This window comes from Suncus etruscus, chromosome 12 (genome assembly GCF_024139225.1).
Source record: "Suncus etruscus isolate mSunEtr1 chromosome 12, mSunEtr1.pri.cur, whole genome shotgun sequence".
Lineage (NCBI taxonomy): Eukaryota > Metazoa > Chordata > Mammalia > Eulipotyphla > Soricidae > Suncus > Suncus etruscus.
In genome coordinates this window covers 51,624,632-51,644,573 of record NC_064859.1, presented here as the reverse complement: position 1 = coordinate 51,644,573, position 19,942 = coordinate 51,624,632, and the positions used below count along the sequence as shown (strand labels likewise).

General features: G+C 45.3%; 1 protein-coding gene across 1 annotated transcript in view; it reads right to left on the bottom strand.

Annotated features, from left to right (window-relative positions):
* KCMF1 (potassium channel modulatory factor 1) overlaps nt 1–19,391 on the bottom strand; it is an 88,885-nt gene extending 69,494 nt beyond the window's left edge. The window contains exon 1 of the mRNA XM_049784936.1: nt 19,236–19,391. Within this exon, the coding sequence (XP_049640893.1) occupies nt 19,236–19,251 (16 nt within the window). The 5' untranslated portion in view covers nt 19,252–19,391. The remainder of the gene's footprint in view (nt 1–19,235) is intronic.
* Nucleotides 19,392–19,942: the final 551 nt, after the last annotated feature.

Here is a 19,942-nt window from a genome sequence, read left to right as displayed (position 1 = left end):
GGCAAACGCCTTACTGCTGTGCTATTGCTCCGGCATCTTTTTCCCTTTTTTTGGTTCATACTGCCATTGAATAATTCAGGTCCTTTGGATTACATGCTCATTCTAGCAAAAAACATCTAATCACAGGTACTAATCTACACTACTACTAATCTTTCTGATATATATACTTTTCACATGTCCTTTCTCTGCTTAAAACTTTGGTAAACCGGGCGCCGGAGAGATAGCACAGTGGTAAGGCGTTTGCCTTAGATGCAGAAGAACGGTGGTTCGAATCCCCGGCACCCCAGCCTGCCAGGAGTGATTTCTGAACATAGAGCCAGGAGTAACCCCTGAGCGCTGCTGGGTGTGACTCCCCCCAAACAAACAAACAAACGAAAACAAACTTTGGTAAACCAGGGCCTGAATGATGATAGTACAGTGGGTAAGACACTTGCCTTGCATGCAGCTGACCCAGGTTCAATAAAAACAACAACAACAACAACAAAAGAGCAAACCCACACCAAACTTTGTCACACCTCTCCTCCATCCCAAAATCTTCATGAACAAAGGACGTCAGTGTGACATCAAAAAATCCTTCCCTGGGCCCGGAGAGGTAGCACAGCGGTGTTTGCATTGCAAGCAGCCAATCCAGGACCAAAGGTGGTTGGTTCGAATCCCGGTATTCCATATATGGTCCCCTGTGCCTGCCAGGAGCTATTTCTGAGCAGACAGCCAGGAGTAACCCCTGAGCACTGCTGGGTGTGGCCTAAAAACCAAAAAAAAAAAAAAAAAAAAGTCCTTCCCTATCCTCCTTACTCGAGTCTCCCTTTCCAATTTCATCTCCCATGATAAAAATGCCAGAACTGGGCCGGAGCGGTGGCGCAAGGCGTAATGTGTCTGCCTTGCATGCGCTAGCCTAGGACGAACCTTGGTTCGATCCCCTGGCGTCCCACATGGTCCCCCAAGCCAGGAGTGATTTTTGAGTGCATAGCCCTGAGTGTCACTGGATGTGGCCTGAAACCCAAAAACAAACAAACAAACAAACAAACAAACAAACAGACAGAAAGCCAGAACTTCCATGTATGCACCATTTAGCTCAGAAGATAGTCTTACATACACTGACCTATCCTCTCCATAGCAGTCCATGGAGAGAATGAACATGTTTCTGACAAAGGGAAAACAAGACTTCAGTGCACCGAGTGGAAGGCAGAACCCATGACCTATGAGCCCTTGTTCAATCCTGAGACCCTTCAGGAACCACCCTCCTGTCAGAAATCCTTTCTCTTTCACCAGACAGGGCCATGGCCCTCTGCTTCTCCAGCCATCTCTTTCCAACATAGCTCATGTTTCCTAGCTTTGCATTCTACCTATCATTCTCCCACTTTGTAAGACACTCCAACCCAGCTCTCATCATGAAAATTGAGTATTTAAGTTTAAAATGTCCTTTTGGAAATATCTTCTAATATCCAAAAGATACTCTGTTCTTATCAACACTATAGAATGTGGAGTAATCAATTTAATACATTGTTTTAGTCTGACTACAACTAGTTTGTTTTATATATATTTAAGATTTGGGGCCATAGTGATATAGTACTTGCATTGCATGCTGCTGACCTGGGTTCAATCCCCAGCATCCCATGTGGTCCCTTGAACACAGCCAGGTATGGCCCCAAAACCAGAAAATAAAAGGAAGTACAGGAGTAAGACATCTGTGGCTTCAAAATACACAGATGTCTTTACCATAACCTCTTCCAAGAGGAAAAGTTGCTGGAATGATCTATTTTCCTTTCCACACTTATCACAATACTTTGCACATAAGGACTATATTTAAATGGATCAGATAGCCTAAGCCAGTATTTTTCAACAGCAAACCACAACTGGAGTAGAATGTGAAATTCAATCTAGGTCGTTACAACTAGATTTCTGTATTTAATGATATAGCATAGAAAATCAAAGTGTATATAAATCGTGGTAAACTTGTATGCTGTCACATTCTTAATTATTTTTTATGTATGTAACTACTGGCTTATAATAATGGTGTCTTACAGTGTTAAATATATTTTTTTTTTTTTTTGGTTTTTGGGTCACACCCGGCAGTGCTCAGGGGTTATTCCTGGCTGCAGGCTCAGAAATTGCTCCTGGCAGGCACGGGGGACCATATGGGACGCCGGGATTCGAACCGATGACCTCCTGCATGAAAGGCAAACGCTTTACCTCCATGCTATCTCTCCGGCCCCAAGTGTTAAATAATTTTTAAGTCTGAAAGCTGCTAATGGAACTAATCTTAACTCTATGCTCAAGGACTTCAAATCAGGGAGTAACTGCTTTTTACCAAACTCCACAACCTCCAAGAAACATCAACTACACAGGGAGCAAAGATATGCAAGATTGAAGAGGAGGGGCCGATGCGGTGGTGCAAGTGGTAGGGCATCTGCCTTGCATGCACTAATCCAGGCTGGACTTCCGTTAGATCCCTGGAGTCCTACATGGTCCCCTGAGCCAGGAGCAATTTCTGACTGCATAGCCAGGAGTAACCTTAGTGTAACTGGGTGTGGCCCAAGAACCAAAAAACAAAACAAAAACAAAAAACAAAAAACAAAAAGAGTCAAGAGAGAAAACTTGTAGAGAAATGTTTATTGGAATTGTTGGAATGTGCTACAATACCAGTTTATATTCTAGGCTTGGTCTAGGAAAAATTTAAATTTTACTTTTTTTTTTTTTTTGGTGGGGGGTCACACTTGGTGGGACTTGGGGCAACTTCTGCAGAGTGGGGAGCAGGGATCAATTCCAGGGCTCCTACACACAAGCTTTTGTTCCTGCTCTTTGAACCATTTCCTCAAGCACTAGTTTTTAGGGAGAAAATGTCCCTCCATAGTGAGCTTCTAAAATGAATTTCTCAACGTACTCACAATCAAACAGTTTTCACTGCAGCCTTCAATATAATACAATTTGATGCCAACTTTGCAGTCAGAACAACTTTCTGTTATTACCAGAATATTCTGAAATCCAGAGCCTCTGTATATGACATACTCTTACTCTATTTAAATTATTTTTCATTAAATGTACCACTTTTGGGCTGGAACAATAGACAGGAGGTAAGGCACTTGCCCTTCACATTGTCAACCCCACTTTGAACTCTGGTACCACATGGTCCCCCCAAGCAGAATCAAGAGTAGCTCTTGAGCCTTTTTTGTTCTCCCAAAAGACAGACAACAACCAGACAAAAACCCCACAAATGTTCCACCTTTAAAGTAGTCGGTCCTCTCTCTATTCCTTTAATTGGCTATAAAGTATTTTTAATGATATACATATCACCTCCTAACACTATGCAACTTTATTATTTACATTGTCATATTATTGTATGACTTTTCTGTTTTTATAAACATAAATTCAACTCTGCTACTGTAGAACAAAAGCATTTTAGTCAATATAAAAAACAGCAGATTACCTCAATTATTTAATTTTTACTGGATATTAGGTATCAGGACATACATGGAATATTCCTACTAAGAATATGCATGACATAGAAACAGGAATTCTTTAAATATAATGGGGTTTCTTTTTTTTTATTTTGGTTTTTGGGTCACACCAAGTAGCGCTCAGGGGTTACTCCTGGCTCTGCACTCAGAAATCACTTTTGGCAGGCACAGGAGAACATATGGGATGCCAGGAATCGAACCACCGTCTGTTCTGAATTGGCTGCGTGCAAGGCAAATGCCCTAAAGCTGTGCTCTCTCTCTGGCCCCTGCAGGGTTTCAAACATTTTATTGGACAGAAAAAGGTCCGGTTTTACTTAAACTAAGTAAAGCATTTTACAATCTTGATTTTATTAAATATTTTAAATATAAAGCATTGGGATTTACAAAGCTATTCATAATTCAGTTTTAGACATATAATGTTTCAGCATCAATCCCAGCAATGTCAACCTCCTTCCATCAGCATTCCCAGAGACCTTCTCATACATCCCCCCTCCCAGCCTACCATTATAACAGGCACCTTTTTAAGTTTGGTTGTTAAAATTTGGGTTTCATAATTTCATTGTTGTTGACTCTTCTCTTCCACTCAATTTTTTTCCTTTTCTTCAAAATACTCTGGGGCCAAGAGTATTATAGACAACCTTCCCTCCCCACTTAAAATGCAATGGCATCCCCTCATGCATTATTCTAAATACCACATGTAAATGATAGATCATCTTGTATTTCTTCTTCTTCTGGCTTACTTCATTTAACATGTTATCTTCCAGTTCCATCCATGTTGCTGCAAATTGCATGATTGCATCATTTCTTACAGTGTTGTAGTATTCCATTGTATATATGTGTCACATTTTCATGGTCCACTCATCTGTTCTTGGACATCTAGGTTGAATTCCTATTGTACAGAGTGCTGTAATCAATAGTGGTGTGCATATGTCCTTTTAAATGAGTGTTTTTCTGTCCTGGGGAGTTACCCCCACAAAAGTTTGGATTGCTGGGTCATATGGCAGCTCAATTCTGAGTTTACTGAGCACCCTTCTTACTTTCTCACCACAACCCCGCCAACAGAAATTGTTCCCAGTATTTCTGATATGTGCTATCCTCACTGGTGTTACCAGTTACCTCATTGTCATCTTGAACTGATTTCCCTATGATAAGGGATGATGAGCATTTTTTTCTTGTGCCTGTTGGCCATCTGTTGGGTCTTCCTCAGAGAGGAGAGACAGGAATTTTTATCTTGTTTACTTACTACCCTTGGCCAGATTAGTGCTTGGCCCCCGAAAACATATTTAATAACGATATGGTGAGCAAATACATAGTAAGAGGAATGGGGAGTTGTGCTCCTCCTCCACGTTCTCAAGTGGAAGAACATGACGTTCAAGAATAAGATCAAGGTCAGCAGCTCCAGGCCAATTTCATTAGAATCACACCATGAAAAACGATACAGCCTAGAGGGCTGATGCACATGCTTTATAGGTGGGAGCCTTGGGAACCATCTGTAAGCAGCCCCCAGGACTGCTAGGTGTGCACCCTCACAAGAAAAGTGGGAGAGGGGCAAGTAGCCATTAGGTGCCCCATCACCAAAGGCGATCATCTCACATGACTGACTTTAGGTGACAACTGGGTCCACACAGTATTAGTTAAGATAGCCAGGCTCTGAGGCCAGAGTGATAGCCAGTGGGTAGCACATTTGCTTTGCATGGGGCTGACCTGGGTTCATCCTGGACTCCCATTCAGTCCAGGAGTGATTTTTGAGCACTGAGTCAGGAGGATCCCTGAGCATCACCAGGTGTGGCCCCAACACACAAAAAATGACTGCACATTCTGTCTGATTCAGAAGTTGGAGGTAGGGGCCAAGAATCCATTTTCTAGCAAGATCCTAGGCAACATGGATACCACACTTTGAGACCTACTGGGCCCAAGCTCAGAGTATTCATTTCTATATTATTTATTTATTTTTTTGGTTTTTGGGTCACACCCGGCAGAACTCAGGGGTTACTCCTGGCAGGCATGGGGGACCATATGGGATGCCGGGATTCGAACAATTGTCTATTTGAATCAGCTGCGTGCAAGGCAAATGCTCTACCGCTGTGTGCTATCTCTCTGGCCCCATTTCTATACAGTATTATGCTGTCTCTCCGGCCCCTACAGTATTATTTTTTTTTAATGGAGCCACAAATTACTGATATTGCAATGATCCCACTGGAAGGGCAATGAAAAGACTAGAACTATAAAGCTGATTGCCCAGTACAACTACTGCTTCAGTCAAATGAAAGAAAAACACAAGGTCTTTAATTTTTAACAGACTATCTTCCAAACACTCTATTTTTACTTGCAAATTAAGTTTTAACTGGCTAAAACAATAAGCCAAAGAAAGAGAGAAATAACTGGCTAGTGATTAAATCTGGTTGTGGGCTAAGAATTAGCTGTATGAGCAGAGCCCTTAAAATTATTTAAAGAATACATTACCATCTGCTTCTCTATTGTAGAAACCATGAACTTTATTTTTTATTTATTTATTTTTTTTGGTCACACCCGGCGGTGCTCAGGGGTTACTCCTGGCTGTCTGCTCAGAAATAGCTCCTGGCAGGCACGGGGGACCATATGGGACACCGGGATTCGAACCAGCCACCTTTGGTCCTGGATCGGCTGCTTGCAAGGCAAACGCAGCTGTGCTATCTCTCCAGGCCCAACCATGAACTTTTTAAAGACAGATACAAGACCCAATTTAACATCAATGAAAAACACCTACAATGCACCAAACCTAAAGGATGTCTTTCTGAAAGGGTGAAAAGCCAACTACTACCATAACACTTCACAAACATCACAGGCTCACCATTGCAGAGAGCGATGGACTAGGAATTAACAAGTGGTACTTTATTAATACACAGGCATAAATATCCCTCCAGGGATTGGAGTACTAGTACAGCAGGGAGGGCACGTGCCTTGCACACAGCAAACCTAGTTTTGATCTCCTGCTCCCTATATGGTCCCCCAAGTCCCACCAGGAGTTACTGATCCCTGAAAATGGAGTCAGAAAACCGGGGCACTACTGGGTATGACCCCAAGCCCCAAGATATAAAAGTAAATAAAACAGGTGTGTGTGTGTGTGTGTGTGTGTGTTTATGTCTCCCAGCTCTGCTCAGTTTCACTCCTGGAAGGGCTCAGGGAGCCATACACAGCACCAAGAACCTACTTGATGTACTATCTCTCTGATCAACACTGACGTTATAAAACTTTCACCAAATATAAACAACTGAAATCAAGATCTTTAAAACATTTTAAGGGAAAGGCAAATGCTAAAAAAAATTTCAAAAACGTTTTTATGTTGATAAAATACTGAGATGTTACTTTGCATATACTGAAATTAAAGTATTGAATTATTAAAATTAATTTCACCTCCTTAGTTTTGTTACTGTGGCTACCAGAGTTTAAAATTACACCTGGCTTAGACTTCTACTGAATAGGAACAGAAATAGACTTGATGGTCTATCCCAGCATTCCTCAGCCTTTCACTCTGCAGACCAGCCCTTTCTCACACATGAGGGGAGTGGGGCTGGGCAAAGGGGGTTGGAAGTTATGACCCACCCTGTCCCAGGGAGAGTAGTGGTTTTCAATCTTCCCACACCTGTGGACTATCGGGCCGAATCCTAGAAGTAGATGTGCCATTTCTTTCATTGTGGTTTCTAAGAAGTTTATAGGAAATGACATAGGAGCAGGTAATAAACATGAAGCGGACAGTAAGCCTAACGTGAAGAGCCCTGGCCCAGGATTAACACAGGTAATCACCAACAGGCTTCTGTACCAGACCCATCACTTGGGGTTCCAATCCTTTGTTTTCCTTCAAAAGATTGGTCTGACCTCTGCTAACATTATGTTTATCTGTATCCATAGATAAACAATTGCAAAGTTTACATTCATCAATGACCTGTTACTAGCTGTTCATAAGGTTGACTGCTAAGATGTCTAATGTGGAAATTAGTGGCCAGAGCGATGGCACAGCAATAGGGCATTTGACTTGCAAGCGGTTGACCCAGGACAAGCCTCAGTTGGATCCCCTGGCATCCCATATGGTTCCCCAAGCCAGGAGCGATTTCTGAGCTCATAGCCAGGAGTAACCCGAGTGTCAACAAGTGTGGATCAAAATCAGAATGAAAAAAAAAAAAAGATGTCTAATGTGGAAATTACCTGGTTCTCACCATCCCATCATCCTGAGCATTATTCAACTGCTTCACTTTTACAATAAAGAAAGATATGCCTCTAATAACTCCTTTACATAATCTGACTCTTTACTTCAATGTCCTTAAGCCTTAATTTAGAAAGCTTCTCATTTACTTGCAATGCCAAACTTTTACTAGCAAAGGACACCAAAGGAAACTACTGGTTGGGGAAGAAAACCAGAAGGACCGAGTATCAGGCTATGAGCACCTCTGCTATCGTACCTCTAAGTAGGACTCTGAAACTTTCCACAGCAAAACATTCTACTGAACATGAACATTAAACATTGAATCCTTTGAGCTCCTTAGACTTATGAGGAAACATGTATTTGAGCATATTAATAATAACGTACATAGATGTATTCTTGGGACTTCCAGTTTCTTTCTTCCGTCACATCCAGAGATGCTAGAGGATCATGCATTGCTGAGGTTCCCACATACAAACATGCATCCCACCGTTAGAACCATCTCCCTGGCCCAAGACTTCCATAATTTAAGGCAATGTTAAGGGAAGAAAGGTACTGCTTTGCAGAATAGGGATTATGAGACGTAAATGAAAGTAAGTTTATAAAAAAAAAAAGGGCATTGCAAAATTTGCAAAAACATCAAACTACATGACTTAATGACTCTGCCACAAATAAAAACTTCAAGGACTAGCTCCAGTGCACAGGAAGAGCCATCGTCCCTGAAACTGGGAAGCATTTAATCACCAGTCATGCATTTCAGACACACTGAATATTCTCATTCTGGTTAAAGGGAGGAAGAACCTGAGTAATCAGTCTATATGTATTTCTAAATGAAAAAACCAGAAAACTCAACACACAGACTGCAATTAATATGCGGAACCGACAGCCAGTTAATCTGAAATGAGAGCAAGAAGTAGAGCAAAACATGGTGAGTCTAGTCACGGGCCAGTCCCCAGGAGTCAACTCCCTAAGTTATTTTCGCTCTATGTAGTTTATTCATCCCCGTCCACAAAGCTCCCAGCCTTCTTTTCCATTCTGGCCCTCTTAACTAGCTTCCCCCAAATAAAAACAGAGGAAGAACATTTTCCAGCCTCCCTGTTTTAAAAGCAAGTATTAACATCTGTGACTTCTACCCACATGTGTTCACAGGGCTTCTGAAAAAGGCCCACACTTGGCTAGCTAGGCACAGGGTACAAAGGTGAGTGAAATCCTATACTACTACCTTCTCAGAGTTTGTGGGGGAGGAAGACAAACAAGTATTGTGTAAACAAAGCCTGGAAAGGGGCTGGAGAAGGCTCAGCCTACCGGAGCCCAAGGTTCAATCCCTAGTAGCCTGTGGGCCTCTGAGCACCAGTGTGTGTGGCTCAACAACACCCACAGTGTCCCAAATGCCTGGAGAAAAAGGCAGGCATGCCACTGAACATTACTTTCGTTGGGCAAGAGAGGAGGGTGGCCGTCTCTTTCCTTGGTCTTTGTTTTAGCCAGATGGTTGAGCAAACCATAGCCTCAAGACATGCAAGCTAAGAACTGTACTGGCCCACGGTGACAACCTTAAAGGAGCAATAAATCAAATCAAAACCAATATTATAGTTCAACATAGCTGTGTTGTGAACAGTCAACTCATCGAACAGGACTAGAAAAGGACTAATTACAATTCTCTCACTATAAAAGAAGTTTTAAGTTCACAACACCGCAGAATACCAACAAGGAGTGGAGGGTAGGGAAGTGAGCAGAAGGAACCTGCACAGATCCGTCCCCTTGGTTAGAGGCTTCACTCACCAGCCTCCTTGACTGATCCACTACTAGGATTTCCACTGGTTCTAAAAATGAATTTCGTCTGGCTGGAGAGAGTACAGAAGGTGGTTGGTTATGCTGCACGCGGCAGACCTGACTTTGATCCCCAGAACCCTTTATGAGTCCCACAGCACCACCAGAAGTGATTTCTGAGCACAGGCAGGAGTAAGCCCAGAGCACTGATAGATGTAGCCCCAAAACTAAATGAAATAAAACGGGTCTGGTCACTTTCTCCTTGATACCTCTAGTGGTCATTGACACATCTTCGAGACTGCTGGCTGAAACTACTGCTGTGGAAGAGAAAAAAACCCATTAACCATGTACATGAACCAGATGGATCACATACTGTTTTGTTATTACCCAGAAAGAAACGAAAAACAAACTCTCAGGCTGGAGAGACAGGATAGCAGGTAGGATACTTGTCTTGCACATGGCTGACCTGGATTCGATCCCCAGAACCACATATGGTCTCCTGCAAGTTCACCAGGACTGAGCTCTGACCACTGCAGGTGTTGCTCAAAAACAGAAGGAAGAAGGGAGGCAGGTGGCAGACAGACTATAGGAGCATGATGGAAGCGGGTGGCACTGTGGTCGGAGGCTGAAAGGATTCATCCCTGACTGGCAGCACAGAACATTGCATTTCCCCCTCCTGGTAATCAGTACCAGACATTCCACAGGCATAAACACTGGTTTTGTTTCCAACTCCCTGTGGCAACCTACCCTTCGAAGTTGAACACACATCTCAGCCGATCTTTCTTCTGCCAATATCCTCCTGACCTCTTGACCACTCATTTCCTACTCAGGGAATCAGGTACTGCTACTCTGCCTTATTCCAACTCTCCAACATGAAACCAGGGCAAGACTAGTATATAACAACTACCACATTGGGGGTCAGATAGCACAGCAGGGCACTTGTCTTGCAAAGAGCCAACCTGAGCTCAATCCCTGGGCACACCATAAGGTTCCCTGAACACGTACCAGAAATGATCTGCTTGCAATCAGATGTATGCTCTGAACACTGTTGAATGTAACACAACACCCTCCCCCCAAATTCCTACTATACATTTAAAAAATGTTCTAATTAGTATACCTGCTTTGTTTTGTTTTGTTTTTGTTTGTGGGCCACACCTGGGGGTGCTCAGGGGTTACTCCTGGTTCTGAGCTCAGAAATCAGTCCTGGCAGGTGTGGGTACCATATGGGATGCTGGGGATCAAACCCAGGTCTATCTATGCCAGGGTTGGTCATATGCAAGGCAAACACCCTACTGCTGTACTATCGCTCCAGCCCCATAATTTGTATACCTGTTAAGGACTCTTTAATTTTAATTGTCAAATGTAAATGACCAAGGGCAGAGAATCAGGCTCAGTGGTAGAGCACTTGCTTTATTTCTATTCCCAGCAAGGTCTGGTTCCCGCAACCCCCAGACTGCTGGAAGTGATCCCTGAGCACACGGTGATTGTGGCCCCTAAACAAAAACTTCTGTAACTGAAAAACTGTATCATATCAAGGCAATGAAAAATACCACATGGCTCCTGGCACAAGACTTAAAACTAGTACAACCTTTTCAGAACAAATATTTTAGTGATAAAAACTGCTCTCTTTTAACTTTTATGAAGTTTTCCTGTTAGGTTGGTTTATTGGGTTATGTTTATTTTTATTTTTATTTTATTTTTTTGTTTTTTTTTGGGCCACACCCATTTGATGCTCAGGGGTTGTTACTTCTGGCTAAGCGCTCAGAAATCGCCCCTGGCTTGGGAGGACCATATGGGACGCCAGGGGATCGAACCACGGTCCTTCCCTGGCTAGCGCTTGCAAGGCAGACACCTTACCTCTAGCGCCACCACACCGGCCCTGGGTTATGTTTATTTTGAGGTTCATATTGGGCAGTGCTCAGAGCTTGCTCCTGATTTTGCCTTCAGGGTTCACTTCTGGCAGGGTTGCCAGAGATTGAACCTAGGTCCACCCAGCATCTTGCCTGCTGTACTAATGCTCCAGCCCCCCTAAACATGTTTGGAATCTCAAACTTGAGAGGAAAAAAAAAAGCCAAGCCAGGTGGCCAGGCACATAACTTAACATAGTACATGCCTCTCAAACTATGAGGCCCAGGGTTCAATCAGGACAGAAAACATTGTTTTTGGTACATTATATGTGTTTGGTATCTTATATATAAAGCTGATGTTTTGAAATTAAGTTTTGACTCATAAATGCATGGATACTTTTAAAATGTTGCAAGCCTAATATTTGGTTGATGCTTTCACATTATGTTTCCTAAGTTTCTACTATAAGTTTTCAATCTTTTTTTTTTTTTGGACTTGTAAAGTCTTTTTTTGTTTGTTTGTTTTTTGGGTCACACCTGGCAGCACTAAGGAGTTATTCCTGGCTCTACGCTCAGAAATCGCTCCTGGCAGGCTCAGGGGACCATATGGAATGCTCGGATTCGAACCACCAACCTTCTGCAAACTTTACCTCCATGTTATCTCTCCAGCCCTTTTGTTTGTTTTTGGGTCACACCTGGCAGCACTCAGGAGTTACTCCTGGCTCTATGCTCAGAAATCGCTACTGGCAGGCTCGGGGGACCATATGGGATGCTGGGATTCGAACCACCGTCCTTCTGCATGCAAGGCAAATGCCTTACCGCCATGCTATCTCTTCGGCCCCATCAATCACTTTTTTTTATTTATTTGTTTTTGAGTGACACCCGGCAGCACTCAGGGGTTACTGCTGGCTCTGTGCTCAGAAATCACCTCTGGCAGGCACGATGGACCATCTGGGATGCCGGGATTTGAACCACCGTTCATCCTAGGTTGGCTACATGCAAGGCAAATGCCCTACCGCTGTGCTATCTCTCCAGCCCTAAGTTTTCAATCTGTAAGTAAGATTGCTAACACATCTTAAAAGATCTTAAGACTAGAAGGAATTTCTTCCAGATTAAATTTCATATTTGAAACAAGAAATCTTTATCACATTTTATTTATTTTTTTTTTTAGTTTTTGGGTCACACCCGTCGGTGCTCAGGGGTTACTCCTGGCTGTCTGCTCAGAAATAGCTCCTGGGCCCGGAGAGATAGCACAGCAGCGTTTGCCTTGCAAGCAGCCAATCCAGGACCAAAGGTGGTTGGTTCAAATTCCGGTGTCCCATATGGTCCCCCGTGCCTGCCAGGAGCTATTTCTGAGCAGACAGCCAGGAGTAACCCTGAGCACTGCTGGGTGTGACCCAAAAACCAAAAAAAAAAAAAAAAAAAAAAAAAAAAAAGAAAAAAAAAAAAAGAAAAGAAATAGCTCCTGGCAGGCACGGGGGACCAGAAGGGACACCGGGATTCGAACCAACCACCTTTGGTCCTGGATCGGCTGCTTGCAAGGCAAACGCCGTTGTGCTATCTCTCCGGGCCCTCTTTATCACATTTTAATGTAAACACAAATGCCAAAATAAGGGAGAAATGAGTTTCAAAACCAACTTATATGCATTTAAAAAATCCAAGAAATGAAAATATTTATATTCTTATCATTTACTGAAAGTAAAAGCAGAAGCCAGAGACCTGGCTCAAGGGACTGGAGCGCATGCTTTGCATGTAGGATGTCTGGGTTTGATCCTTGGCACATAGTCCCCAGAATACTTGCCAGGAGTAGGCCCTGAGTACCTTGCAATGTGACCCCTAAGTAAAAAAAAAAAAAGAACAAAAAAGAACAAAAAGAAGAAGAACAACAACTAAAGTCAAGAGTCAGAGATAAGGTAAATGGGTAAAGTGCTTGCCTTGCACATAAGCAACCCAGTTTAATCCCTGGCTCTGCAAATGGTACCCACAGCACTGCTAGGAAAGAACCCTGAGCACAGAACCAGGAGAAAGCCCTGAGCACTACTGGGAGTGCCTCAAAACCAAAATTAATATATATTTTTTTGGTTTTTGGGTCACACCCAGTGATGCTCAGGGGTTACTCCTGGCTATTCACTCAAAAATCTCTCATGGTTTGGGAAATGAACTGAGGTCCATCCTAGGTCAGCTGCTTACAAGACAAATGCCCTACTGCTGCACTATCATTCTGGCCCCAAATTAATTTTTTTTTAAATAGGAAAGTTGAACTGGAGATATTATAGCGAATAAGGCTCTTGCCTTGCATGCAACCAGTCCAGGTTAAATCCCCAGCATTACATATCCTGAACTCCACCAATAGTGATCCCTCAGCACTGAGCTAGAAATAAGACCCGAGTATAGCTAGGAATATCCTCCCCTAGCCCCCATCCACCAAAAAAAAAAAAAAAAAAAAAGTCAAGGTAAACTTGATGACTTAACTGAAAGTTAAAAACCGTCAAAGGTGCTGCAATCTTTTAACAGATCATTCTTAAACTGCTCAAACTAATGGTGAAGAGCTTTTAGGTGAAAAGCAGTTGACTTTGCTACAGGTAGACAAAAGTCATCACATGAAAGTCAAATGCTTTCATGATCAATTTTAGGCTTATCGTCTCCAAATCCTGAAATCAGCAAAGAAACAAAGTTATGCTATTTATTCTAAGTTTCTCTTTTAGAAAACATTTTAGAGGGGCCGGAGAGATAGCATGGGACGTTTGCCTTGCATGCAGAAGGACGGTGGTTTGAATCCCGGCATCCCATTTGGTCCCCCGAGACTGCCAGGAGCGATTTCTGAGCATAGAGCCGTGTGTGACCCAAAAACAAAACAAAACAAAAAAAATTAGAGACAAGAAAGTTTAAACCTATTCGCAAGAGAATGATACAATTTCAAAAAAGTGTATTAATGGCCTACCTATTCTTGGACTTAAAAAAAAAAAAAGAGCTGCTTCAAAACTATAGCATTCATTCATTATCATTTTCACATATGAAAATCTTCCAAGAGGTAAAAGAAACGCAAATCAGGTAAAGGGCTCTTTTTGAAATTTACCCAACAATTTACCCAAAATCAAAAGTAGCCTTAAATCAAAAGATATAAGAAGGGGGCCGGAGAGATAGCACAGCGGTAGGGCATTAGCCTTGCACACAGCTGACCCAGGACTGAGGGTGGTTCGAATCCTGGCATCCCAGATGGTCCCCGAGACTGCCAGGATCGATTTCTAAGCATCGCCGGGTGTGACCCAAAAACAAAACAGACAAACAAAAAAAGATTTAAGAAGACACCCAGCAGTCAGAGATACAGCTTAAGGTGCAAGATGGATCCTGGACTTGATCCCCAGCATCACCTGGTGCCCTGAGTAAGGAAGGCCAGGTGTGACCCTCAGAGCAGAGTTGGGTGCAGTCCCCGAAAACTGCTGGGTGTGGCCCCAAAACAAAACAGAGGAAGCTCAGGCAAAAAAAAAAAATAAAATAAAAATAACAGTGACAAACAAATAAACAGAAACCCTATTAGAAACCACAATAGAGGGGCCGGGCGGTGGCGCTAAAGGTAAGGTGCCTGCCTTGCCTGCGCTAACCTTGGACGGACCGCGGTTCGATCCCCCGGTGTCCCATATGGTCCCCCAAGCCAGGAGCAACTTCTGAGCGCATAGCCAGGAGTAACCCCTGAGTGTTACCGGGTGTGGCCCAAAAACCAAAAAAAAAAAAAAAAAAAAAGAAACCACAATAGAATCCTTCTCTGAAACTGGGCAAAAGTTATCCTGCACTTGTTTCTTTCTCCTTTCCTCCAGTCTGTCACACTGCACTGCAGAAGCCATCTGAATAGGCAGCTTTCCCACTAGATTTAAAAGTGCAAAGCTGCGCCTCATTCACTCATCTCCACATTCTTCCACCAAGCAGGATGCTTTTATACATAATAATTTTGAAAAGGCTGAATGATTTAAGGCAATGAATGTATTCCTAATTCCAGGTAGCCATTTAGGCTAATGTATGAAGGAAAACTGGTAATTTCATTAAATAGGCTAAAAAGCATCTAGTAATTGGATGTGGCTTTTTTTTAATTTGCAAAGCTATTAAGTCAGTTTTAAGCTATGAATAACAATACTTGTACTTAAAATGTATTTTAAAAAAATGGACTAAAACATTAAAGAATACTTACAAATAAAATAGGAAATGATTGGATACACTGTATCTAACTAATATGGAGCTAGATAGTATCCATACGGTGACCATAAAGAGATTGGGTACAAGTGTTAGAACATGGTTTTTAATATGACAAGAACACCATAAAGTAAATTAAAGATTAAAAGAAGCCCTGGAATTTCTATGGCTAGAAAGTCTTAGCGGCAAGCAAGAAACTTAACATAGACAGTTTTCCCTCTCCACTGTGACAGGGTCGGGGAGGGGAGGGTATCTGTTTCTCACCCCAGAAAAACTGTCATTGCCATGCAGTGGGTGATTCTCCAATTTCATGTGGTGGCAATGGCGGAAAACTTCAGCCCATGGACTCATTCACCTTACCGAAAGCTGGGTACCAAGCAGTGCACAGCATTCCTGGCCTCCCAATAGTTTCATTTCCATTGGTTGCCTACATCCCAAGTCTGAACCTAAGTAGGCAAATTACAGCATGAGGCCCAAACTAGGCCGAAGTTGACAAACTCTTGTGTTTGTGTGCCCTGTGACCACATCAAATGGTTTTACATTTTAAATGTAGCTGCAAATGTAAATAGCATTACATTTTAAGCGATAAACAAAGAGTCCTATTTCATAGTACATGGAAAGTATGAAATTCAAATGTCAGTGTCCATAAAATACATTCTTAAACAGGCTCCACACCCAGCAGAACTTGGCCCAGCAATCCTGTTCACAGAGACAACCAGGCCCACACCCATTTGGAGGATGTGGACACATGGTGCTGTGGGGTTGAACTCAGGGCCTCACAAATGCTAGGTATGTGCTTTGCCACTTATCAAAATCAAGTTTTAATTAAAAAACAGCAGTGCTCGCTCCTTTACATGTAGTCTAGAGCTGCGTTCGCACACCACAATGGCAGAACTGACTGAGAGACCTTAAAGGTTGCCAAGCTCACAAGATATATTACCTGGCCCTTTAAAGAAAAAGTTTGCTGACCCCTGGGCTAGAGCACTTTTCCATGCTCCAGGTTGTAATTCCTTTCTCAGAGGCAGTCCATTGCGTCACAAGGTAGAGACTCTAAGCTTGACAGGTGTCCATCTTGGGAAAGTTGTCCAAAGTGACATCATTACATACAATATAGTATAACTCATTAGGGTGGGCACAAAGACAAAATGACAAATTACAAGCATACAGAAGACACTGAAAAGGAAGCACAATGCAGGTACATTACAGAAAGCACAGTTCCCATCTTTTCCCAGACTATTGTGCCTGATTCTGGGTCATATTACTGAAAAGAACTAGGCAGCCCAGAGAATTTGGAGGTGATAAGATGATTAAAAGCCCCCAACTAAATATAATTTCTTTCTTTTTTCTTTTTTTGGTTTTTGGGCCACACCCGGCGGTGCTCAGGGGTTACTCTGGCTGTCTGTTCAGAAATAGGGGACCATATGGGACACCGGGATTCGAACCAATAAATATAACTTCTTTTAGACTAAAGAAAGTCTACAAGAAGTGGGATTATGAAGAAAAAAACTGAGGAAAAAGTGTAATGTAATGAGATGTTGATAAGTGAAGTTCTACCGATGAAAATAATGGCAGCCTGACATAACAGTCTACAGACTATACCTCTAACAAATTAAATGTGATTCTTAACAAGACTGCCACTTCTGCCTTAGGTCATAAACTAGTCCTATGATCACTGTGAAATACTGTATTGTAAGTCTTCAAGTAATTATAGAAGTTTCCTTTTTTTAAAAAAAAATTCTGGCATTATGTAAATTACCAGAAAAGGTGTGCTACGACTAATGTGCTGAGGTTCAGTAATATGCAAGTAACTTAAATACAAGTTTCATAATCACAAGACTTTCCATTCTGGCCAAACAGGGGGAAATGGGTTTAAGTTACAGAATTTGTGTTACATTCAAAATGTTCCCACTGTGAGACTTTAATTACTCTGAAAGATTACTGAGAGTAAAGGAATTTCCCAGATTCAGTGAAAATATTCAGCCTGGACCTCTGAGGGCGATTTCCCAGAGCCAGAGTCCCGAGCCAGGGTCTTAAACCTGCTATCACCGTGGGCTGTTAACTTTGACTCTCCCAAGTTTTACAAAAAGGCTGAAGCTGCAGTTCACTTTCGATTTGTGCTGAAGGTGGTTAACACACAGCCAGTCTAAAATAAACATTTGACTCTAACTTCTTTAACACTGACTGATAGGGAGTATATTCCATTAGGTAGGAAAAAAAGTGAAAACATCCACATATTTCTATGACCCTCTGTTAGTTAACCTTATTATTTCAAAATGTCCAACACTGAACGCTACAAGAAAACACAGCCTATTTCCTATTAGTTTGGGGATTTTTAAAAGGCAGAATCTCAGAACACAAAACCGTCTTTGAGTACATCTCAAAGATGCAATTAGAAATGCAAATTCGGAAACGTGCTCTCAGAACCCTTCCAGTTTTTCAACCTGGAAATTCTTGGGGCCAGTGTTTTTTCTTCCGCACACACCTCTTTCACAGGAGGGAAAACATTCACCTCGCTAGCTTTCTCCACTTCTTGGATGGCCTAGCCAGGATTAAAAAAAAAAAAAAAAAAAAAAAAAACCAACAACAACCAAGAACACACAGATCCCTCTCAAAGTCACTTCTACTCTCCAGCATTAACCTTACAGCCCAGGATCAACACTGGGCCAAGTTTTATGTATCTGGGAAGGAAACAAAGAAACAAATCAGCCTTCGGACCTTTTCGAAACCATATGGCAAGTATAAATTAAAGTTAACTTAAAAAAAAAAAAAACCCAACTCAAAGCCTTAGTTAGACACCGGCCGGGAACACAAAATTGGGGACTCTTTTGTGCCCTGGGGCCGGAGGGGGGGGGGGCCTAGCGCGTTCTGCTCGAGTGCAACCACCGGTTCCTCCAGGACGGTCGAGTTTTCAAATCGCAAAAGCACCCGAAGTAGGAGCAGGAACCAGGAGCGCGGCTCGCCACGCGCCACGGCTCCGAAACCTTGCTCGGGAAGAGGTAGGTGCGCACGCCCGGGCCCGAGTCCCGGCCGCCGGCTGCTGGCCGGCCACTTGGTCCTCCCGCCGGCGGACGGGCCGCCCGAGCAGAGCAGCCAGCGAGCGACGACTTCGCTCGGCACGGCACGGCACGGCACGGCACAACCGGGCCGGGTTGGATCCGCCCCGGGGAACTTGCCTTACCCGAGCCCAGGGACTCGCCGAGGCCTAGCTAGCTAGCCGCGAGGGCCGGGGCGGGCTTCCCGGTTCCCGCTCGCCCCGCAGCTCTTCCACCGGGCCCGGGAACGGCTAAGTTGGCGTCTGTCGGCCACCGAGTCCAGCCGGGCCGGGCCGGGCCGGGCCGAGCAGCTCCTGCCACACCACCGGCCTGGGGCCGCCGCCGCGCCGGGCCCTTTCCGGGCCGGGCTCCGGGGACAGCGCTAGGCCGCGTTGGGGCCCCCGGCTCCCCGGCTCCCCCCGCCGGGCTCCCGGGCGTCCAGTAGGCGCCCCCGAGGGCCGGGCTCCCGCCGGTAACGGGCCCCGAGCTCGCTCCCCTCCCCCTCCCCATGACAGTGCAAACCCTCCGGCCCGCCTGGCCGGGCCGGGCCGGGCCGGCCGCCCCGCCTCCGGCTCCGGCTCCGGCTCGGCTCCGTCCAGGCCCAGCTCAGCTCAGCTCAGCTCGGGCCGGCGGTCGTGGCTCGGCTGGCGGGCTGGCTCTCTGTCTGACGGCCGTGGCCGGCGCCGCTGGCTCGGGCTCAAGTAGGCCAGGCCGGCCAGGCCGCGGAGGCCCGGGCGGGGACGGGGACGGGTGCGGGCGCGGGCTCACTCACCTTCATGTCGGGACATCCTAGTCGAGACGGTGGCGGCGCGGCCCTGCCCGGGCTCCGAGCGGCTGCAGTGTGCCCGCGGGGTCCCGGCCCGGCGCTGCCCGTGCCGTGCCGCACGGCCGGCCGACTCGCTCTCGGCGGACTCCCGGGCTGGGCCGCGGGCGGCGCGGGGGCGGGGTGGGTGGGCCGGGAGCGCTCCCGCGGCGGCGGCGGCGGGGAGTCGGGGAGACGAGGAGGCGGCCGGAGGCGGCAGGAGGCGGGCCGGGGGCCGGGCCTGGCCCGGGGTTCAGCTCCTCCAGGAGGCGGATCCGACGCCGCCGCTCGCCTGCTCGCCTGCTCGCTCGCTCGCTGGCTGGCGGTCGGGCCCGCCGGCTCCCGGTGTGCGGCGCGGCGCGGCGCGGCGAGTCCCCGCTCCTCCCCTTCCCTGCCCTGCCCTGCCCGCCCCCCGCCCGCTCCCCGGCGCCCGGCCGCCGCCTCCGCCTCCTCTTCCTCCTCCTCCTCTTCCTCCTCCGCCGCCGCCTCTTCCGCCGCGCTCGCACGCCGGCCCCGCCTCTCGCCGAGCGCTGCCCGCGCCGGGCGCGAGGCCCGTGTCCTCCTCGCTCGGCCCGGCCCGGCCCGTACGAGCTTTGCGATCGCAATCGCGACCGCGCAAGCCCAGGCCCGGGCTGGTTGCTGGACGGACCCCGGGCAACTCTGGGCTTCGCTTGCGG